The 24,582-nt window shown below is 46.5% G+C and overlaps 1 protein-coding gene across 1 annotated transcript in view; it reads right to left on the bottom strand.

Annotated features, from left to right (window-relative positions):
• Nucleotides 1-24,582, bottom strand: part of ANO2 (anoctamin 2) — a 318,802-nt gene that overhangs the window by 158,992 nt on the left and 135,228 nt on the right. Inside the window, exons 10-11 of the mRNA XM_065886527.1 lie at nt 14,134-14,268; nt 7,510-7,670 (exon numbers count right to left, since the gene is read on the bottom strand). Coding sequence (XP_065742599.1) covers nt 7,510-7,670; nt 14,134-14,268 — 296 coding nt within the window. The remainder of the gene's footprint in view (nt 1-7,509; nt 7,671-14,133; nt 14,269-24,582) is intronic.

Genomic DNA, 24,582 nt, shown 5'->3' with positions numbered 1-24,582 from the left:
CACACACACACACACACACACACACACACACACCCTTTTCCCTAGTTCTAGGTTATAAGAAAAGGGTAAACACGGATCTCAATAAATGAAGGAAGAATGGAAGGATAAAGGAAGTAAGAATGGAAGGGTTTGATGGTTTGTCGTCTTCTATGACAAACCTCGTCTTCCCTATATATTCCCTCTTCCTGCAATTTCCTCAGCACGCTCGCTTTTTTCTCCATCTTTCCGTCCCCAGCACAACTTCCCTTCTCTGGGCCCAAATCACCTCGTTCTGAGGTTGTGTAACATCCCCGAGTAGTTCTACCTGAGTCCAGGGTCTCAGTGTCCCCGCCCCTCATCCCGCATGCCGCTGGAAGACTCATCTCCCCGAAGTGCCATTCACTCATTCTTCCATTTGTTTAGCAAATACTCGTTGAATGCCTACCGTCCCGACACATTGGTTAGCCTGCCTTCTCCAACCACAGCCCTTGAAGGGCAGCCCAACATGCTCCGGAAAGAACCAGCCCCCTCTGCTCCACAGGCATGGCTTCTTATGCCAGGATTGGACACCTGATCCAGAGCCCACTCATAGGCCAATCGGATCCTCTCTTTTGAAAACTGAAACTAAGAGACACAAAGAGAAGCAGAAATGGGACAAACCATGCAGCACGTGAAAGAAGGAAAGCGGTTTCTGATTCCTCCTTCCGCTCCAGTTGCCTAGGGGCCTGGCTATACTTAATTTCGTGCATCCACGAGCTTGCTTCTTACTTTCTTATAATCTCTTATTATTTAAGCAAGCTTGAACCAATTCCCTATCAAAAAAAACCCAAAAAACAAAAGAACAGCCGACCTGAGGTACCTGAAATATACAAAACAATGTTCTAGACATCGTGAGGAAGACTAGGTAAATCTGACGTGGATTTTGCTCTCAAGTTGTTTAGTCTGTGAGAAGAGATTTTACATAACTACAGTACAAGGTATAATGTGATCAGGGCCTTAAGAATGACACAGATTAAAGGCTGTGGGCATGCAGGAGAGAGGGTGCCAGCTGCTGGAGCATCTGAGCTGAGTCTGGAAGAGCAATGGCATTTGGGCAGTGCAGAGGGGCAGGGAGAGGGGGGATCCCAACACACACCCCCAAACTTACACTGGGTCCCTATTGTCTAGATTCTTCCCTCTGGATACAGGGACCTTGGGTATCTGGCCCAGCCCATCTGTCCACATCTATTCGCACCGCTTGTCAACACACACCTCACACCTGCATTGCTGACGAGGGCATCGCCTTGCTGTCCTCTTCATCCCCAGCTTTTGCAAACTGTCCCCTCTCCCACGCTACCCTCCAGTGCTGTCCTCCTCCGTTCCTGACCAGCTCATCCTTTCCTGACCGAGTCCCCTAAGATCAGCCTCCCAGGCGCCCGTCCCTGTGCACTCCTAACACCCTTAGATCTGGTGCCCTGGAAAAGGAGGGGGCGTGACAGTCCCTGAGGCCACCCCTACCTTTCTACACCACCCCTGGTAAAGGCCTGGGCGCCCTCCACTACCTGCCGCACCGGACTGTCGGCTGCCATTCGGGTCTGCAGCGTAGTAACAGGACCGCAAACGCTTCTTCGGCTCGTACCTGCCTCTGTTCACCTGGGAACAGCATGGGGCAGAGCAAAACAGACACCCACCTGCTGGCTGAACGTATGGTTACTTAAAGCTACATTTGTTTCACTTGGTGCTATGATAGCTACTAGCTACACCGTGATACAGGGATCTGTATCTTTTCTCCCTGGGATTTGAGGCCTTGTCGGGTGGGTACCCCACCTCCCGACCCTAGCCTTGGCCTGGGGATGGTCTCCAAACAAGGGGTACGCCCCTCCTTTTCCTGCGCTGCTCTCAGTGACTGAGGAGGGCTCTGCACACAGACCGAGGTCTCTGTGAAGGAGAGAAGTCAGACTGGGAACAGAGGACAGGGCAACAGAGTCACTGAGGGGGAGTCATGGGGACACAGAGGACCATCGCGACAACGGAGAGCGGCTCACAGCTCCTGGTGGGAATCACGGCCAGGCACCACTCGGAAAGCTCTGCATACACGTCCCACTGACGGTCACGAGAACACTAGGGTGCAGGTATCACTTCACCCACTTGAGAGACGAAGACAGTGATGCTCCAAGGTCGAGGACCACCCCTGTCCCAGGTCACTCAGCACCTTGGCTAAGAGGACTGACTTCGGGGACACAGGGCTAGTCACGCTGGCTGGCACAGGGCGGGACTGGGACCCACGGTTACGACTGTCTGGCCCTGAAGTCACTGTCCTTAACCTCGTCCCTTTACTTCTCCCTTCCCTACTTTTCAATAGGGCTTCACCCTCATTCCAAAGTTCCCTGGAGTTTGAAGCCAGAACCCCCGAGGAGCTGGGCCAGACTGCTCTGCTGGTCCCGGGTCCTGCTGACCCATCTCAGGGACCCCTGTTTCCGCCCCACCAGCAGCCCCATCGCTCTCTCTCCGTGGAGAATCACTTCTTCTCCCAGCTTTCTTCCTAGCAGGCTTGGGCCCTGGCCCAGGCCCACCCAGCACAGTACCACTGATCGTAATAATCATGTGATGAGGGGCATTACCATTATTTTCTTTTTAACATCTTTATTGGAGTATAGTTGCTTTACAATGGTGTGTTAGTTCTGCTTTATAACAAAGTGAATCAGTTATACATGTACATATGTTCCCGCATCTCTTCCCTCTTGCGTCTCCCTCCCCCCACCCTCCCTATCCCACCCCTCTAGGTGGTCACAAAACACCGAGCTGATCTCCCTGTGCTATGCGGCTGCTTCCCACTAGCTATCTATTTTACGTTTGGTAGTGTATATATGTCAGTGCCACTCTCTCACTTTGTCACAGTTTACCCTTCCCCCTCCTCATATCCTCAAGTCCATTGTCTAGTAGGTCTGTGTCTTTATTCCCGTCTTACCCCTAGGTTCTTCATGACCTTCTTTTTTTATAGAATCCATATACCTGTGTTAGCATATGGTATTTGTTTTTCTCTTTCTGACTTACTTCACTCTGTATGACAGACTCTAGGTCCATCCACCTCACTACAAATAACTCAATTTTGTTTCTTTTTATGGCTGAGTAATATTCCATTGTATATATATGTGCCACATCTTCCATTCATCTGTCGGTGGACACTTAGGTTGCTTCCATGTCCTGGCTATTGTAAATAGTGCTGCAGTGAACATTGTGGTACATGACTCTTTTTGAATTCTGGATTTCTCACAGTATATACCCAGTAGTGGGATTGCTGGGTCATATGGTAGTTCTATTTTACTTTTCTAAGGAACCTCCATACTGTTCTCCATAGTGGCTGTATCAATTTACATTCCCACCAACAGTGCAAGAGGGCTCCCTTTTCTCCACACCCTCTCCAGCATTTATCGTTTGTAGATTTTTTTGATGATGGCCATTCTGGCCGGTGTGAGATGATATCTCATTGTAGTTTTGATTTGCATTTCTCTAATGATTAGTGATGTTGAGCATTCTTTCATGTGTTTGTTGGCATTCTGTATATCTTCTTTGGAGAAATGTCTATTTAAATCTTCTGCCCATTTTTGGATTGGGTTGTTTGTTTTTTTGATATTGAGCTGAATGAGCTGCTTGTAAATTTTGGAGATTAATCCTTTGCCAGTTGCTTCATTTGCAAATATTTTCTCGCATTCTGAGGGTTGTCTTTTGGTCTTGTTTATGGTTTCCTTTGCCGTGCAAAAGCTTTGAAGTTTCATTAGGTCCCATTTGTTTATTTTTGTTTTTATTTCCATTTCTCTAGGAGGTGGGTCAAAAAGGATCTTGCTATGATTTATGTCATAGAGCATTCTGCCTATGTTTTCCTCTAAGAGTTTGATCGTTTCTGGCCTTACATTTAGGTCTTTAATCCATTTTGAGTTTATTTTTGTGTATGGTGTTAGGGAGTGTTCTAATTTTATTCTTTTACATGTAGCTGTCCAGTTTTCCCAGCACCACTTATAGAAGAGGCTGTCTTTTCTCCACTGTATATACTCTTGCCTCCTTTATCAAAGATAAGGTGACCATATGTGCGTGGGTTTATCTCTGGGCTTTCTATCCTGTTCCATTGATCTATATTTTTGTTTTTGTACCAGTACCATACTGTCTTGATTATTGTAGCTTTGTAGTATAGTCTGAAGTCACGGAGCCTGATTCCTCCAGCTCCATTCTTTGTTCTCAAGGTTGCTTTGGCTATTCGGGGTCTTTTGTGTTTCCATACAAATTGTGAAATTTTTTGTTCTAGTTCTGTGAAAAATGCCAGTGGCAGTTTGATAGGGATTGCATTGAATCTGTAGATTGATTTGGGTAGTATAGTCATTTTCACAATGTTGATTCTTCCGATCCAAGAACATGGTATATCTCTCCAACTATTTGTATCATCTTTAATTTCTTTCATCAGTGTCTTATAATTTTCTGTATACAGGTCTTTTGTCTCCTTAGGTAGGTTTATTCCTAGATATTTTATTCTTTTTGTTGCAATGGTAAATGGGAATGTTTTCTTGATTTCACTTTCAGATTTTTCATCATTAGTGTATAGGAATGCCAGAGATTTCTGTGCATTAATTTTGTATCCTGCTACTTTACCAAATTCGTTGATTAGCTCTAGTAGTTTTCTGGTAGCATCTTTAGGATTCTCTGTGTATAGTATCATGTCATCTGCAAACAGTGACAGCTTTACTTCTTCTTTTCCGATTTGGATTCCTTTTATTTATTTTTCTTCTCTGATTGCTGTGGCTAAAACTTCCAAAACTATGTTGAATAATAGTGGTGAGAGTGGGCAACCTTGTCTTGTTCCTGATCTAAGTGGAAATGGTTTCAGTTTTTCACCATTGAAGGTGATGTTGGCTGTTGGTTTGTCATACATGGCCTTTATTATGTTGAGGAAAGTTCCCTCTATGCCTACTTTCTCCAGGGTTTTTATCATAAATGGGTGTTGAATTTTGCCAAAAGCTTTCTCTGCATCTATTGCGATGATCATATGTTTTTTTCCTTCAATTTGTTAATATGGTGTATCACACTGACTGATTTGCATATATTGAAGAATCCTTGCTTTCCTGGGATAAACCCCACTTGATCGCAGTACATGATCATTTTTAATGTGCTGTTGGATTCTGTTTGCTAGTATTTTGTTGAGGATTTTTGCGTCTATGTTCATCAGTTATGTTGGCTTGTAGTTTTCTCTTTTTGTGACATCTTTGTCTGGTTTTGGTATCAGGGTGATGGTGGCCTCGTAGAATGCGTTTGGGAGTGTTCCTCCCTCTGCTATAGTTTGGAAGAGTTTGAGAAGGATAGGTGTCAGCTCTTCTCTAAATGTTTGATAGAATTCGCCTGTGAAGCCATCTGGTCCTGGGCTTTTGTTGGAAGATTTTTAATCACAGTTTCAATTTCAGTGCTTGTGATTGGTCTGTTCATATTAAAAATAATAGTAAACATTTAACAAGAAACATTTACTCTTATTTTTAATTGTAATTTGTAGGCAGCCACGCCTAGGGGATCTTGGCTGCTGTAACCAAATACACAATCACATAAAACACACAGCAAGGCTGTTAAAATAACAAAAGCAAACCCTAAGCCACAAAGCGCTGACACAATCCCACCGCATTTGCTTTCCCTCCACTGCTGCTATGTGAGAGGAAGAGAGGGGAGCTGGGGGTGGTGAAACGGTTGTGAACCTCAGAAGGGGTGGGAGGTATCTATTCATCCATCGCGAGAGCAGGGAAGGTACAGCTGAAAACCAAGTTTCCCCACAACAAGGAAGCACACATCCCAGGAGAGGTCTTGAGGGATTGTGGACCAGAGTCAGGAAGCTTCAGCTGCTCAGTCACAGTAATATTTGCCAGACAGATTCATGGGAATGAGGGGCGCAGCATATCAAAGCATGGGTGCGTATTTTGCGCTCCGATCGGTTCAAGATCGGAGATGGATTTGGGGTGATTACAAGACACCGCCGTTTGAGAAGCAGGCACAGAGCCGCCTGGCACCGCGTGGGTCACAAGCTGCAACTTCAGGTTGTTCTCCTGACCCTTCCTGTGAACAGTTCCAGAGCTACACGGCCACAAGTGCCCTTTCCTCCGACCCCCTGCCCCTATTCTGTGGGCTGACACTGCCCACATTCCTGGGCAGTGGTCATTCTCCCTGGGAGAACAGAGTCTCTGCTAAACACCTTCCTCGGTGGCCTGGTCACGTGGGAATCTTTCCAGCTCGGTTCTGTCTCCACCCACGTAGAGGTGCCCGCAGGAGACAGAGGCCACTGGGACCAGTTCTGGCAGCGGTGCTAGAACAGACCTCGCCTCTCTCCTGGTCACACTCCCGGGATGTGTGACTCACGGCCCCATCCTGGTGTGTCCTCCAGGCCCCCTGGAATCACGGATAAACCTAGCAGCTTCTGCAGCAGGACAGTGGCCCTGCCGGTCTGTAATCCAATGGGAAAGATGAGGGCCTGCACTGGATGGATGAGTGAAAGGCAGGCTGCCACTCCCAACAGGCTGAAACATATCCCCTTGGTCCCTTCCTTAATACCCGTGGGTGTGTCTCCTTAGAAATGTTCAGTGACCACGGGGTGGTTATCCCAGTTTGTAAGAATAGAAGTGTGTGTGTGTGTACACGTGTGCATGCGTGTGCTTCTAGTCAGATAGCTGTGGCCCAGAGAAAGTTTATTACCCCAAGGCTCTGGGGGGAAGGGAGGAGGAGGAAAATGAAGGAACTATTTGTTCCTTCCTTCAGAGATCCCTTGGGGGAGAATATTGAAAACATCCCTCTGGCATTAGGTAAAATCTCTGCAGTCTACACTCGCCTTGTCCCGGGAACTGCACTGAGCGTGGAGGCAAGAGACCAGGTCTGGGCCCACCTTTACCCCCAGCTAACTCTGTGACTGTGGCAGTCACCCCACCATTCTGAGTGTGACACCAAATGACATCTAGGACTTGCCATGTCTTAGGAGATGTACCTGGAGGTGCCTATGAGTGTGTGAGGGGTTTTCAAAGCAGGCATGGATGGGTTCAATCTCCAAATAAATCCTACATGAGATTAATACCAGATTCACATTACTCTATCTCTTTAAAAAATATATTTATAAAGCCACGGAGGATATTCTTAGTTCTATTCACATGTATATGTAAAGTAGAGAAATCTATTGTCCCTAAAATGCTTTTTAAGGTATAAGGACCAGGGCTTCCCTGGTGGCGCAGTGGTTGAGAGTCCACCTGCCGATGCAGGGGACACGGGTTCGTGCCCCGGTCTGGGAGGATCCCACATGCCGCGGAGCGGCTGGGCCCGTGAGCCATGGCCGCTGAGCCTGTGCGTCCGGAGCCTGTGCTCCGCAACGGGAGAGGCCAGAACAGTGAGGGGCCCGCGTACCGCCAAAAGAAAAAAAAGAAAACCAAAAAAACCCCAAATACTAAGGAAGTAAACCGACGGATATGGGCTTTAGAGCTTGGTCACTGTACCTATTTAAAGGTACCCCCCATAGAAGCAAGCCTCATGGTGACAACTTACCCCACAGAGCCATGAAGATGGAGAAGAAGACAGTGGCAGGGTTGTCAAACAGGTGGCTGGCCTGTGCCGTTCCACAGGCTGAGCTGAGGTTCCAGTAGTCACAGGACTTGTCACACAGGGGACACATGGTGAAGGCATTCTGTTGGTCACACATCTCTTTGCTGCAGAAGACAGAGGCTGCTGGGTCAGGGGGGCTCCAGCAGGACCCTTCCCAAGCCCATCACCCCCAAAACAGCTCCCACTTCCGAATCCCTGGTTGAGCTTACCAACTCCCAGAGCGAGGCGTGTTAGAGAGTTGGAATTGGGTTCTTCCCTTCGGAAGTGTTATTCTTATATCTTGTCTTAAAAAATGAATGGGCTACCTTTGGAGACATGGAGCCCCCTGTCACTAAAAGTGGCCCAACAGAAAGTTAATGACCATCTATCAGAGATGCTGTTCATTGGACAATGCCACATAAAGTCCATTCAAAATGTGCTGAGTCTACGGGGCTGGTGGGGCGCATCAACAATCGTGAATAAATCACCCATCAGAGGCGAGATTCCATTGCTCTCACTCAAGCATGGGCTGTCTCGTCAGTGAGTAAGGCTGGTCACACAGAGGAACAAACACGAGTGTACAGCTGAACAAACACAACTCCTTCCTCTGGAAGGAGAAGCCACGTGAAAAAGAATGGAGTCAGGTGGCTGGAAGCCCACTTCTCAGTGCACCAGCCACGTGACCGTTTGTAGAAAGGGAATTAGTAACCTCAACTTAATGAGAATTATCACAGACCTAGAGAACAAATGTATGGATACCAAGGGGGAAAGGGGGGGGCTGGGATGAGCTGGGAGATTAGGATTGACATATATACACTACTGACATTATGTATAAAACAGATAACTAATGAGAACCTGCTGTATAGCACAGGGAACTCTACTCAATGCTCTGTGATGACCTAAATGGAAAGGAAATCCAAGGAAGAGGGGATATACGTGTAAGTATAGCTGATTCACTTTGCTGTATAGCAGGAACTAACACAACATTGTAAAGCAACTATACTCCGATAAAAATTCTAAAAAATAAAAAAGAAATTTTTTTAAGAGAAAAAAAAAGAATTATCGTAACCATGAAATGGGATGAGGGAGGCCAGAAGAATAAGGTAAATTCTTCCAAAGTCTAGATTCCAAGATACTTGGAGAACAAACTAGTCAAATAACCATCGCCTATATTCTCGCCTATTTTCAGGGTATTTCTGTTACAGGACTCATGGATGTATTGGAAATCCCATTCATCCGTTAGGCGATTAGCTGGACCCAATTAATTTAGGTTCATCAGAGTGCTTGCAAATAAGAACCGAAGTATTCTCGGCCCTAACTGGCTTCCCCAGTAACCCTCCACACTACATTCTGGTAGGAAAATGAATGAACTCATCACTCTGGTGTGTCATATTCCCCCCGGGGGATGGGTACATGGCTAAGCTCATGGTTTTGGGAAAAAGGGTGGAGAACTGGCAATTTCATGAAAATGAAGCACTGGCTGTTCTCACAGAGCAGCTGGAGCCACGGTGATGGGGCCGCAGGGGACGCCAGGCTGAAACCACAGCTGGGTTTCCTCCGGAAACAGGCAGCAGAGGGCGCTACCGAGCACGGTACAGTCGGAGGCCGCTGCCGGCGGAGGGAGCTGGTACCTGGATGCTGAAGCCCGGGATTAGATGAAACCAGAAGCCGGCAGGATGCCTGCGTCCAGCTCCCCATCGCTAAGCAGTCGGAAGGTTCCACCGAGGGCTGTCACTGTCTGTCAAGTCCCAGCTTTCAGGCTTGTTTTTAATGAGCCACGGCAGGGAAGGCCTTCTGTGTGAGAGAATGGAAACTCTACGTCTCCGGGGATAAATCCCAGTTCCTCCACTGACTTTCCATTGGCAAGTGTCAAGAGCGGCGACTCGCTCACATAGACAATATTAAATCGTAATTTCTTAATAATAAGTTCAGCCGTGCTAGCTTCGCCTGGGCGTGCGCTTGTTGGTAACCAGAGAGTAAGGTTCATTTTAAGTCTTCTGGGTCAGACACATGTTGGCTGCCTGGTGGAGGAGTTGCTGCTTTTGGAGAGGAGAGCACCTCTTAGAAAACAGACTCACGTGGAAAACAGTGGGTCTGCACAAAGTCTAGTAAAGAGCTTTGCTTCTAAGCCATTTCTGAGAAGACATGAGTCCTTCTCATATCTTTGCTGCAGAGGGTTTTTTTTTTTTTACACATATAAGGGTGTAGAATCCTAGAACACCTAATCTCAATCAAAACTAGTTAATGCTGGGCTTCCCCGGTGGCGCAGTGGTTGAGAGTCCGCCTGCCGATGCAGGGGACACGGGTTCGTGCCCCGGTCCGGGAAGATCCCACGTGCCGCGGAGCGGCTGGGCCCGTGAGCCATGGCCGCTGAGCCTGCGCGTCCGGAGCCTGTGCTCCGCAACGGGGGAGGCCACAACAGTGAGAGGCCCGCGTACAGCAAAAAAGCCAAAAAAAAAAAACTAGTCAATGCTAAAAGGTCAGGAGTAAAAAAGTATTAGCCACCAACTTGGCACACTTTGAAACTTACGGGCTGTGTACATTACTGGTTTTAAAATTAGAACACAGTCAACTGCCAATCATTTGTACAAAATGGCAGCCATGGTACATGGATACTCATCACATCTTTTAAGTTTGAAGTCAGAATGCTCTATGTGTATTGGGTTGGGGTTTTTTGTTTCATCTTTTGGGTTTTTTGATGCAAGCAATTTGAACAGAATTCTGGAGAAATTCTGCCTTAGGATGACATTAAAAGGACTCTGTAGTCTCTGAAAGAGGCTGCCTCTAGACAAGCTGAAAGATGGGGGAACCTCCCCTAGAACTGAAGTCAGGTCTGGGGCATTCACTAGCTGCATTCACCACAGATTCCTAGTTCGAAGTAACAGTGGCTATAAACGCAATGGTGTATTTCTTCAATCTATCATTTTCTCTACGAAGCAGAAGAAGGTTGATGAATGGGCTGACCATCAGGTGAACCAAGACCCCAGAGTGGGTGGCGTCCTCAATGAGTGACCCAATGCTCACAGGTCAGGCGACACAGAGCTGTACTAGCCACAAAGGGAGGCAATTATTCAGGAAATTCAGACAGAACATCTGCTATTAAGGTCTCAGGTCTAAACTAACCAATTTTTGAAAATATGGTTTAGATTAATTAGCTTTAAAAAAATGCTCCAGTCTTTCCTAGGCGTGTAAGCAAATGGAGAACAAATGCAACCAACCCCTTGCCAAGTCAAGGAAGGTTCTATAGATATATCGTGCACATATGGAATTATTATTTACAAGTGACGCTTGTGTCTCACATATCAAAGTTCTTGGCGATAAAAGGTACCATTTAAAGTTCCACGTGATGTAAATTTTCTGGTTTTGATACTGTACTGTAGTTACATAAGACATAATCACTGGCGGTAACTGGATGAAGGGTGCCCTGGGCCCTCTGCACTATCTTTACCACTTCCTGTGAATCTATACTGTTTTCAAAATAAAGCTTTTTTAAAAGTGATACACAGATACTAAATTCCAGGCTTAATGCCGAAATCAGAAACCTTTATAATAATCCCAGGAAGAGTGCAAGTTTTTAATCACGCTTAGGAGTGGCTGGTAGACACGGACCCTAGAAGAGTACGAATTCGTTTGCATTCAGTATTGGGACGTAGAGGCTATTCCTCTGTTAATGAGGACTGGGAGTTTGTGAGCTTTTGCCGGGTGCAGAGCTCGGGCTTTTGATAGACATACAGTCGTGATTAAGGAGCAGTTCTCCAAAACATCTTTATAGTGTACTTAACTTTTTCTATTTCCACCTTCTTGACTTGCCCCCCCCCACTCTGAAAAACTGGCAACCAAACTTTCAAGTTTTATAACAGCCAATTTCAAACTCTTTTGTTATAGAAAGTTAAAAAAACAGTTTAAAAAAAATTTACCACAGATTCCAGTATGCGAGTATATACGTACCCGCTCCCCACAAAAACACTTGTATCACTAAAATAACTGTCATGAAACAATTCTGATACTTCCTTCTCGTGATGACTACTAATACTATGTTTCATTCTACTCTGTCCTACCTTATTCTAGTTCATTTAAAAGGTAACGATTACATTGATTCTAGAATCCACTAATGGGCTGCTATCCACAGTTCGTAAAACGTCACACACTCGAGGATGTCTGCAATGATAATGATCACGTTTTACACGCGTCTAAACCCGCACGCACATGAGTGTCCATGCATGTGCATAAATAAATGGCTTTGCAGCTTGTGTAGACCATGGTCATTTCCAGCCGCAGTGGTCACCGTCACATGCATTCCCGTGTGGAGAACCAGGGCACAAGTTCTAAGTCCTGACGTAAACCAGCACACAGATGCCCTACCCGCTGCACTGAGTTGGCTCGAGGTGCATGGTATGGAGTCCTCAGCTTGGATCAACCTGAGGCCCAGCTCCCCAGGGATCACAACCGGGCAACTGAGCCGGGTTTTTTTCTGAGACTGAACCAGCTGGGGCCAGTTGGAGCAACTGGGCTGCAGAGGAGGGTAAGAGCCCTCAGGAAAACTGCACCGCTTACTGGAAAAAGCAAAGACCTTGGAGCAGGTGGAACTCAAATCCCAACCCTGACAATTATTAATTGCCGAAGTTGGACAAGCGACCTCAGGTAGCATCCATGTCTCCATCTCTCTGAGGTGAGAATACCTATTGACAACACTGATCTCTACAGGATCAAAGAAACAAAACACAGAAACCACCTAGCACCATGCCTGGTACAACTAAGACCAGGAATTTGGTAAGTACTCGTTCTTCCCTCGTGCCACACAAGGCAGAGCCCGGAAGACATAGGTCCTGTGACAAAGCTCACAGAATGCCAGTCCCGAACCCTGAACGGATGACACCACAGTTTTTATACACAAACATATCCAAACCCTTGTCTCTGATACCAAGGCATTGAGCTTTATTCTAACTACTGACACGGCCATCTCCAGTATCCCTAATCTGCAAGAGCTTTTCTATAGAGTGACATAATGGAAGATCACCGGGTTCCTGCCACTGGTGGATACGCTTTCCTCAAAGAGCACAGCTCTTGCCCATTTCTTCAGGGTGGCCCCGACTTCCCCCATCCCTAACCCCAACTGTCGTGGACACCCACAGGCTGCCTAGTGTCCCCATTCCCCGGGCTACTGCCCCCAAGCCACAACTGGTTGACCCAGAGCCTCTACCTAAGCCAAAAGGAGTCAACAGGACTTCTTCACTTGGGACCAGTCGAGTATAAAGCTCTCAGGTATGACACCCGTGAGCTACAAGCAGCAGTGTTTACATCCAATGGAGAAACTCCGCAGTGAAACAAATAAATACTAGAAATAATCAGAGACGGGCAGTAAACAGAAGGAGTCCCTATTTCCATAGTCCCTTGGGCTAGCCACGTGCCTGCCACTGGGTCCCCTGAGGGCCCCCCGAAACCCTGAGGATAAATTCCCTTTATCTGCGTACGTTAGTTCACATGCATTTCTATCACTTGCAACTGAAAGAGTATTAAAATACACAAATGAGGGAATTCCCTGGCAGTCCAGTGGTTAAGACTCCCCGCTTCCACTGCAGACGGCCCGGGTTCAGTCCCTGGTCGGGGAACTAAGATCCCGCATGGCTCGAGGCATGGCCAAAAAAAAAAAAAAAAAAAAAAAAGTAAAATGCGTAAAGAATGCTTCCGTTTGCAAAGCCAGTTCTGGAGATGGCAAGAGATTTAAATTCTAAATATTGGTTAAGCGTCTCAAACTCTATTTCCACATATATTGATTGATTCAACAATAATTTATGAATACTTTGCCGTCTGCCAGACGCTGTCTACTTTAGTCCTCACAACACCACCATGAAGTAGGCGTTATTATGACCATTTCACAGCCAAGGAAACCAAGAGTCAGGGAGTGAGGTACCCAGTCACGTAGCTACTATGTAACACATTCAGCCCTAAAGGATGCTCTTTTTAAGTCCCTATTTTCTTGTAGGATCTCTGTTCTCCATCAGGATCAACCTTTGTTCCATGTCTTGGATCGCCAAGAGTCCCGCTACAGGGCCTGTCACCTCCTGCAGTCTCTGACCTCCTGAGGCAGAGCTGAGGCTTCCTCAGCTCCAGAGCTGCCTGCTTCTGCACACAGCCTCACAGCTTTTTATCCCAGCAGCGTTTGACCACATAGATGCCATCTCTGTCCAATACCACTCAACACTTCCTGCCTTGGGTCATCTGGGAAACCAAAGGGAAAAAGTCATGAAATTGAGGGGAAAAAAAAAGCTTTTCTCAGGCATGATTTCTTTTTCATCAGTTTTCAGACCCTGCCCAATCAGACGCTGGTCCTGGAGAAGAGCTTGACCAGGAAAGGAAGTGGCCACACCCAGCGTGGCTCTGAGCTGTTCCCAGAATCTGCTGCTCCCAGACCTCTCAAGAGGGAAGTGACAAGTGACCTGCTGCGTGGTAAGGAAAGCGGGAAGGAGAAGGACAAAGGGTGAGGCTTTGGAAGGAGGCGTCTGAAATGTACAATGTACGTGCAACTGGGGTGAAACTCCAAACGACTGACACGTGAGAACTGAGCCTTTTCCATTAAAATCAACTCACCTGGGAATATCTTCTTCGATCGTTGCACATCCATAAAGAAACACGATGACCCCGATGACGGATGATGGGATGAGGAAGGATGTATATAATCCCAGCCAGGCAAAGTACAGTCCAATTTTTTCTCCAAAATACTTTCTGGAAAAGGAAGAAAACAAAACATACTGAGAAGACCATAGAGCTTCCTTCTTTCTGTTTGCTCTAAACCTGAGAATGGGTTGAAAGAAATGGAAAGGGACAGAAGTTACACGGGGAACAGGGGACCGCAGCACAAGGAATCAACAACTGGTCTTTTCTGAAATGAATCACATTCCATTAGAATCACATATACACACCTGTCCTGGCTGTTCGTGTAAAGTAGCTGCAGGAAGGAATCCAGCACTAACAGCAAGCTGAAAAAAATGCCACACGTTTTGGCATCTTTACCAGACAAACATGAAGAACATATCGGCATTTCATGAGTGCCACAGTACTCAACCCACAGAAAAACACACCTTTTTGAAACTAGCTTATTTACACAAAACACACAAATTTGGGGGCATGTATACTGATATATACGGACGAACAAAGATGCACTCATAGAAAAATGACTAGAAGAAATTCGATAAAATGTGAGCCATGGTTTCTTTAGCTGATGGGATTATGGGTGGTTTTTATTTCTTTATTTTTGTTTATCTTTCTGCATTTTTTAACTCTATTTTGTTCATGAATTACTTCTAAAATAAAAAATGATTTCTTTTAAAAAGAAAAGGTACGAACCCGTATCTTTTTGTTCCCCACTTCATAAAGTTAGTAAATGACCACATAAAGCCTCTAAAACGGGGTTTTCCTTTTCCCTTAGATGAATATTGATTATGGATGCCTGACGAGAAAATACAACCCACAGAGGAGACGTATATTCTATTTCTCACGAGCCTCCGATATAAACCACAGGAGGGAACAGCCCACCCATTGACGGAAGGACTAGAGAATAAGAGGAACAAATAAAATCTATGTATCCACCACCAGAATGCTGCTTCCACTTAGGATAAAGACACTGCCAGGAAATGTAGCTTCCACCCTAACAACAAAAATCTGTTAAATCAAAACTTTTCGTGAGGGCTTCCCTGGTGGCGCAGTAGTTGAGAGGCCGCCTGCCGATGCAGGGGACACGGGTTCGTGCCCCGGTCCGGGAAGATCCCACGTGCCGCGGAGCGGCTGGGCCCGTGAGCCATGGCCGCTGAGCCTGCGCGTCTGGAGCCTGTGCTCCGCGGCGGGAGAGGCCACAGCAGTGAGAGGCCAGCGTACCGCAAAAAAAAAAAAAAAAAAGCAAATACGTTAATGATTACATTAAATATAAATGTACAAGAAACCCACTTAAAATATAAAGGCATATATAGAAAAAATGTAAAGGACTGGAAAAAGATATACCATGCCAACACTAATCAAAAGAAGCTGATACAAACAAAATAATCTTCAGAACAAAGAACATTACCAGATATAAAAAGGGACAGCAAACAATGATAAAATGGTCACTTCATTAAGAAGGCCTAATAATCCAAAACACATACAGTAAAATACGTGTGTCAAATGCATAGATCAAAATGCATGCAATAAAAACGGACAGAACTAAAAGGATAAACACACAAATCCTCCAGTATAAATTAGAGATTTCAACACTTCCCTTCAGTAGTTGACAGACCAAGTACAAAAAAGCAGTAGGGATACAGAAGACACTTCAAACCAACTTGACTGAGTTGACATTTATACAACACTCCACCAAACAACAACAGAAAATACGTTCTTTGCAACACACATTCACTAAGATAGACCATATTGTGAATCATTAAGGAAATCTAATAAATTTAAAATAATTGAAATAATAAAAATGTTGTACCGTGACCACAACTGAATTAAACTAGAAATCAACAGCAGAAAGCTGTCTGGAAAAATACCCAAATATTTGGAAATTAAACAATATCCTTCTACATAACCCATGGGTCAAAGAAGAAATCACAAAGAAAATTAGAAAATATTTTTGACTGAGGAAAATAAAAACACACATATGAAAATTCATGGAATGCCATTATACTTAGAATGCCAGTGATAGAGAGAAATTTATAGCATTGAATACTTGGTATTAAAATAAGAAAGTTTTCTTTTTAAGTTCATCTAGAATTTCTTTTATTGAAGTATAGTTGATTTACAATGTTGTGTTACTTTCAGGTGTGCGGCAAAGTAATTCAGTTATACATATATTCATTCTAAAAAAGAAAGCTTTAAATCAATCATCTAAGCTTGCACTTTAAGTAGAAAAAGAAGAAATTAAATCCAAAGCAAACAGAAGGAAGGCAATAATAAAGGGGGGAACAGAAATAAATGAAACTGAAAAGAGAAAAATCAATGAAACCAAGAGCTGGTTGTTTGAAAGGATCAATGAAATTGATAAATATTTAGTCAGACTGGTCAAGAAAATAAAGGATAAAACACAAATTACCAATCTTGGGGGGAAAAAAAGAGACACCACTACAGTCCTTTTCTTCCGTGTTAGTGAATGTGACAATACTAGTTGTTTTTTCAAGGGTGTTCGCCTCACCTTCTCCACTAGTCCATTACCCATCTCCAGCAGAAGAGAGGGGAAGAGAGAAGGGAGGAGACAGATGAGACATAATGAACACAAATTCCCTGGTGCTTTCATCCCGATTGTCTTGTTTCACCTCATTTTTCATTCTCCCAACATCTTTTCCAGGTGAGAACACTGACACTCCCTGGACACACAGACTTGTCTAAGGTCACGAGGCCAGCGCCTGACGGAGCAAGAATGTGACCTCTTGACCTGACCCCTCTGTGTCTGGTGCTTGCGCCAACGGAACAACAGCAGCAACGGGGACTGATGTTTATCGGGGGCTAATTATTTGCCAAGCTCCATTCTAAGAAGATTACAAATATTCTTATTTTTTAGTCCTCACAACCCTCAGAGGTAGTATGTTATTATCCTCAAATTATAGATGAGGAAACTGAAGTACAAAAAGTTGACTGACCCAAGGTCACACAGCCAGTAAGAAGCAAAGACAAGATTCAAATTCAGTGAGCCTAACTTGAGATTCCAGCTCTTAATGTCCACCTTATACTGACTTCTAGGAGGAATTTCGAGAAGGAAAGGAAATGGATGAGCAGGAGACATGCCCAGGGCAAATTTGCTAAGTTCTAAAAGAACTACACCTAGCTACCCATCCATCCCCCATCCCCAGCAACGTCTTCACGCTTTTTTCCAGCTCTGAAGCTTTCCCATCGCAGCATCCCATCTGAGGCATCCAGCCACTCAGAGACGTAAGATTTCCCTGACCACTCTCCTAGCCTGTACTGTCTACAAATCTTCTCTACCATTGCCTCTTAGGCTTTTGCTTAAGGAGCCGATCTGATAAATTAAATCCTACTGGGATACTTTATCACTTCTTCCAGGAAAATGTTTGCATTCCAAGCTTTACGGAGATACAACGCCTTCACCTCTTAAAGGAAGGGGTAGAATATTTTGAGGTGTTCTTCTAACTGCCCCACATAGGCAGCAGACTACTCTGTTTACCCATAAAAACACTACTGGCTGGAGAGAGGGACAGAGAGCCTAAGCACAGAGCCTAGATACCTCGGAAAGGGAGACAGGAAGGTCAGAATGCATGAAGGTAAGAACAGATGAAACAGAGAAGGATGAAAAGCCAGTTATGTCACTTAAGGGAAACAGGACAGCAGGGCTGAAAACTCAGATGCCCCCAGGAGCCAGGCAGGAAACATGAATGATTGAAGCAGGCCAGGCAGGACCAACCAAAGCATCTCCAGCGAAAAACTAGAGGGCTCATGTCCATCTATGGGGAGCAGTAGGTACTCATCTCCAGCAGCCCAGGGTGACATGTGGGAAGATGAGACCAGTATTACCAGATCTTACAAATTTCTGGAAAAAAAAAAAAAAGCTGGAAAACTGTATTTCTCCTAATTGTTAAATGTTGGCAACTGATTTAACTGAAAAACAATGTACAACCCAAACGAAAGGCGCTGGAGGATCGAACAGTGGATATTAGCTGGTACCTTCTGTGGAACAGCAGAGATCACAGGACACAGGCTCTGGAGTGGGCAGGGCTGGACAAGAACCTGGCCTCTGCTGTTTCCTAACTTGGGGAAGTCTCTTAGCTTCTCGAAGCGTCATTTTTCCCATTTGAAAAATATGTCAATGTGAAAGTGAAATGAGCAAGGTATACGAGGACACAAGTCAGCAAGCAATAAACATTAACTGTTGTACAGGATATTACGCTAAAAATCGACGTGCACTACTACATTAAAATGAAGAACCTCTGTTCATCAAAAGACACCAGTGAGTGAGTGAATAAACAAAACACAGAATGGGAAAAATATTGACATACATACGTCCCACAATGGACTTGGATCTGGAAAACGTGAAAAACTTCCAAAGCTCAATAAGAATTAGGCAGACAATCCGACAGAAAAATGGGCAAAAGACTTGAAGGAATACTTGGTTAAGAAAAGGTACCCAAGTGACCAATAAGCATATGAAAAGGTGTTTAGCTTCCCTAAGCATCAGATCAGGGAAATGCAGATGAAATCGCAATGCAATACCTCTGCCCACTCGTGGGAAGGGCAAGAACAAAAAAGAGGGAAAACACCGGTGTTGGAATTCCTCCACGTTTTTCCAGACGCTCACATGGTGCTGGTGGGATGTGCACAGGTGGAGCCTCTCTGGCAGGTGGCTTGGCAGTGTCTGCCAGAGCTGAGCACGGCCATCCCCTGTGGCCCTACAGCTCTGCTCCTCAGTACCTGCCCAACACAGATGGGAATCTGTGAGCTGAAAGACACACCAAGAAAGTTCACGGCAGCACTGTTCGTAATACCCCGCAAACCGGGGGCTACCCAGACGGCCGTAAGCAACAGAATGCATGAATACGTTCTGATACGCTTGCCCAGCAGAATGTTATACAGCAAGGAGAATGAACAAAACACAAAAACACACAACAATACGGACAAGCCTCACACCCATCGTCTGAACAAAAGGAGCCAGGCACAGAAGAACTGTTGTACAGTACGATTCTATTTCTATAAAGTTCTAACACAAAATAACTGTGTTAAATACACACGGTCGTTAGCCCAAGGAAGGCAGCGACTACAAGGGAACGGGATGAGGGTGGGGGACCTCGGGCGTTAACAATGTTCTTCCTTGATCTGGGTAATGGGTGTAAGGTTGTGTTCAGTTCTCAAAAACTCAGTGAGTTGTATATTTTTTGCACATTACCTTTCTATATGTACCTTATATTTTGATTTTAAAATGGTTTAAGGAGACACCACATGTCCTATAATCTGCAGGCCAAAAGACTGCCCGGAGGGCATCTTACCCATTCCCTTGCCCTCAAGCCAGACAGCACGTAATCCATGCCAGGCGTGCATATCATTCAGGCTCAGACTGTCAGCAGCCCTGAAAGGGGAGTTTTTATCTGAAGGCAGCTCAGAAGGCCAACCAAAGACAAGTCTTCCAGACCAAGGCGGCCAGCCCTGAAACCAAGGCGGTGACGGAGGCCAAGTGACGCCCGCCCCATCCTCAGGAGACCAGAGTGGAGCAGGAATGGGTATGGGAGGGGGAAGGGGGGTAGCCATGCCAGCCAGAGGGGTAACTGCTGCTCTCAACACCCCCAAGCCCACATCACGTGACGCGGTGGCAGGTGGGGCACCCTCCTTCCTGCTCTAACAAAAGCTGTCAGGCTTTCCAGCCCCTCAGGGGATGGATGACAGGCACACAGATTCAGGTGCCCGTAACAGGACTGTGGGCAGGCGCAGGGACGCCGCAGAGATTTTTCTGAGCCTTTAATTAAAGTTCATAAAGGCTGGTTCTCTGGAAGTCAGCCCGGAAGTTTCCAGCTCCAGAAGCCAAGCAGCCAGTGAAGGCCTCTCCCTGGTGAAACGTGAGATGGGCCAGCACAGCTTTGCCTTCTGAGTTACCTGTATCCTCGGCGGCCTGGAGATAACGTGAGTGGACTATGGTTGATGAGGGGTCAAGACTGGAGAGCAAGGGAGGGACGGGACATTCACTCAGCAGGGACCACGGGCCAAGCCCTGAATTAAGTGCTTTATACACTGTATCTCATTTAATGCTCACACCAAACCTTACCAGGTGAGTTAAAAATTAGTGTTAGGATTAAGGCTGGATTCAGGCGTGCAAAACGGTTCAAGGTGACTGGGTCTTTTCAGATTTTTTAAAAGTCTCTTTGGCTCACATATTCACTCAATTCAAAGTCCAAGCTCCCATCAGAACGGTCTCTTCTAGCACAATGAGTCTCCCCCACCAGCCCCCTTATAAGGCAGCACCTAGGCGAGGGGGACGTGTGTGCAACCTTACCACGAGGGCAGGGAGGCAGCTTCTGGGGAAGGCTGTCCCCTGGAATGTCCTGGGCTCGACCTTGGAGCCCCGCGCTGGTCTCTGCCGCTCAGAGCCGAGCTGGGCTGGGCGGGCCCCCGGGCCGGCAGGGCCCTACGGGGGCATCCAGCGGACACCTACGGCTCGAGCTGCGTCTTCCCGGTCCCAGCCCCTGCGCCTCGTCAGGTCTGCCGGTCCATGAGGACCTCTGGATCCTCCAGGCCCTATCTGCGGGCTGTGGGCTGTAGGGGGCGCTATTTCAGGCCCACGTACCTGGACGCCTCCCTCGGCTGTGCCCAGTCAGCTGCCCCGGGCAGCAGAGGATGCGCTGGCGTGAGGCTGGGCTCTGGGCTACTCTATAGGACCTGTTTCCTAAGGCTACGCCCTAAGGTGAGGTGAAAACACTGAGCGCTAGGATTCACCCGAATTATTCTCGCCTCTACCCCCACTCCTAATCCGGAGCGTTTGACCCCAAGACAGGGAGGGGCCAGAATAATGACCTCTTGACTCCTACCCTTCTGTGCGATTGTTCTTCTCTCCTTATAACAACCTCCCCTCATTGGAAAAGCGTATTTTCCCTTCCTGGATGATGGGACTTCCCCCGTGTCTTATCCCCTCCAGCCCCACTCCCACCCCATTCCTAGAGAGTCCGTGCCTCCCCCTTACCTGCCCCAGGGCTGGGAGACGGGGTGGCAGAAAGGCTGCTGGAAAAGAAACCCAAGAAGAGAATCTATATCGAAGGGATTTCCACACTCTGGGGGCAGATATATTTGCTAAAGAATGGTGTCGATCACTTTCTTTCCCCAGGACCCACCATCCCAGGACCTGCAGCACGTGGTCCTTCTCTGCAGTCAGTACAGACGTGCCCGTGAGAAAGGATCCCCATGCCGCAGTCACAGGATGGCAGCTTCCCCAGGACTCTCCCTCAACCTGCCTCCTCATCATTGGCCTGACAATCCAGGGCCCGAACCCAGCCCTGTGTGTGGTTGAGAAGAACAGCTGGATTGTCACCCCTCTGCCAGAGCTGACAGCAGGAACCGGGCTACATCTGCGTCTGCGGGGCTCAAGCCAGGAGACACAGCCACTGGCTCGTCTGATCAACCATCCGAGGCCAGGAGACTCTGAGTTCTTAGCCGTCCCAGGGAGGCCAAGAGAAGGCCCCCTTCTGGCAAGAAAATTTTGCTAATATGGGGCAAATTCAGAAAGTACAGTGAAAAGGGGCTGGGCTCAGACTGGCAGGGCTGTGAAAATCAGGCTTAGCTCGAGTCCTAACATTAGGAGACAACACAGATGCTAGCGAACGGGGTGGGGGCTGCTCCGAAGTTCCAGAGGGAAAAAAGTACTCCTGGGCATCAGAGCAGCCTAAGTCTTGAACACTCTTCTATGAGACTGCTGTCAAGTGCCTCCCTCTCCCCCGCCAAGTCCTCTCGTTTAAAAGGCTTCCAAATAAAGAACAGTCTACGAAGCAAGAGGACCTGTGGGGCCAGGCTGATGGGATGCAGGACCAGGAGCCAGGATCGGCAGGGCTGACGTGGTCCATCCCAGGCCCTGCACGTAGCAGATGTGTTCAGAGGGGTAAACAGGACCAAAGACCTACGAGGGCCAGGGGCCAGATGTGCGGGGCATCCAGTCCGGGGACAACTAGAGAAGGGAGGTGCAAGTGGCAGGTGGAAGAGCCAGGCAGATGAGAAGTCAAAGCTGAGAAAGTCAGTTAAAGCAAGAGAAACAAGGCAGGAAGAAATCAAGCTTCCAGAAACCACAGCCTCGGCAGGATCGTCTTCAGAATCCAAGAGAAACACTAAAGGCATGTTTTGACCCGAGTCTTTCTACTGCTTTGTGTGTTTCCTTCAGTGGGTGGGTGGACCTAGGTTAGCAGCCATGCCTCCCCATCCCAAAATAAAATAAAATAAAATAGCTTCGTCCCAGGGGCTCTACCTAATGTTTTGCGTGCATTATCTCTAATGATCCTCTCAAGAATCCTGTGAAAGGATACAGGGCTTGGCAAGCAAATGGAGTCCTTGGATGAATGAAAAGGTTCCTTCCTCTGGGAATGCACGGCCCTGCACAGAGGTATGAGGCTTGGGTAGCAGAGCGTGGTCGGAATTTCAGGCTCCACAAGCCCCCTCAGCCAGGGACCCATGGACAAGGCACGAAATTCACAAGGCTACATGGCAGTCCTAGAAACAGGCATTATACCTCCATCTAATAAATGAGCAAATGCAAACGTAAAGATGAAATACCTCGGTGAAGTCATTAGGTTGCAGACAATCCAAAAACTCTCATCTGTTAAAGTCCAAAAGCCCCCGCTCTTAACTACCACACCACACCGCAAAGCAAAGAAGAAAATCTTATAAGAGTTAACAGTATTTGTGTTTTTCCAGGTTGTTGGTTTCCAATCTCACGATTCCAGCCTACTTGGCATTTCCCAATGGATGGCTAGTAGGAGTCTCGAGGTCAATGATGCCAAGGTGGAACTCTGGGTTTCTCTGCCACCCCTGACACACTTAAATTGCCCTCCCCCATCTTCCGAATTTAAGTGTGCAGAACCCCAATCCAGGTGCTCTGGACAAAGACACGGAAGTAATCGTTGTTGAGTCTGTTTATCACGATCCACATCCAATCCTATAGACGCTACTTTCAAAAATGCACCAAATCCAACCATGCCTCCCCCTCTCCATCACTCACACCCTGGACCAACCACTGTCATCCCTCACCCGGGTCACTTCCACCCATGCCCCTGAAATCTCTTTGCTACACAGAAGGCAGAAGTATTCTTTTAGAAATCTGTCGGATTTGTTCATTCCTCTTCTTGAGACGGTTTTAGGACTTTATATCACATGTACAATGAAACCCCAAATTGTTTTCATGACCTACAAGGTCCTATTTGTTCTGGCCTCAAACCCCTGACCGCCTTGAAACAAATCCTGCTTCGTTTTCTCCTGCTGTCCCCCTCTGTGGCTTGGTTCCAGCTCATGGATCTTACTGTCACTCAAACACACCCCATCTGCTTGCACCTCAGGGCCTTTGCTGTGGCTGTGCCCTCTGCCTGGAACCCCGTCCTCACACTTTCACATTCATGTCCTCACTTCGTCAGTTTCTGCTCCAGCGTCACCTCCTCAGAAAGGCCTCCTGGGTTCACCCCATCCCAAAGGGCGCCTAACCTCTCCTCTTGCTTCACTTTTATTCGTAACACTTAACGTTACCTAACATCTTTTCTAAATTTGTGTTTTTATCCATCTCCACTGCTAGAATATAAGCTTCATGAGGGCAGACTTTTTCCGTCCTGCTCACCATTGTTCCCTTAGTCCCGAGACTGTGCCTGGCACACAGCAGTAGCTTAATAAGCATTTGTTTAATGGATGCTAAGTCCTGACAATAACCCCATTAGGTGGTTACTGGGTCTGTCCTTCTTCTTTGCGTAAGCTGAGCATAGCTCAGAGGACTTGAGAAACATGTGTAAAGTCGCACAGCTAACGAGAGAAGGATCCAGACTCCAACTCAGAGCGGCCTGATTTCAAGCCTAAACTTTACCCCTGATGTGTAACTCTTGGGTAACACAGTAGAGGACAATGCAGACTTGAGCCTCCCAGTTTACAAAGTATTATGATTTATTTCCTAGGACTTTAATAAAATACTATCAACTAAAGTGGAATTCTCCTCTCACTGGTTTACAAAACCCTATGACCTCCAGAAGCTCATTCACGTCAAAAAAAAGCAGTGATGGCATCTGTTCCAATTTCCATTTGTAAAAAAGCAGTACATACAATAATTATTTAGACATTTTCTGTTTATTAATGAGCAGCGTGAGAGCTTCCAAGAACACTTCACGTGGTGATCAGAGGAACGCGCTCACGCCTGGTCTCCCAGCCATTTATCACCTAGTAGTTTTAGCCATTTTACATTGTTTTCATTTTCATTCTTAAATATTATTTATTCTTTACCCACAACCAATCTTCAAATAAAGATGGAAACGTAAGGAACACTGATGGTGAAATATAACGTGTTAATGCAGAGCCTAAAAACGGCAAGAAAGAATCCAGCACATATGCCTCTACATGATC

Source organism: Phocoena phocoena, chromosome 11 (assembly GCF_963924675.1).
Source record: "Phocoena phocoena chromosome 11, mPhoPho1.1, whole genome shotgun sequence".
Taxonomy (NCBI): domain Eukaryota; kingdom Metazoa; phylum Chordata; class Mammalia; order Artiodactyla; family Phocoenidae; genus Phocoena; species Phocoena phocoena.
This window is presented reverse-complemented; position numbering and strand designations above follow the sequence as displayed.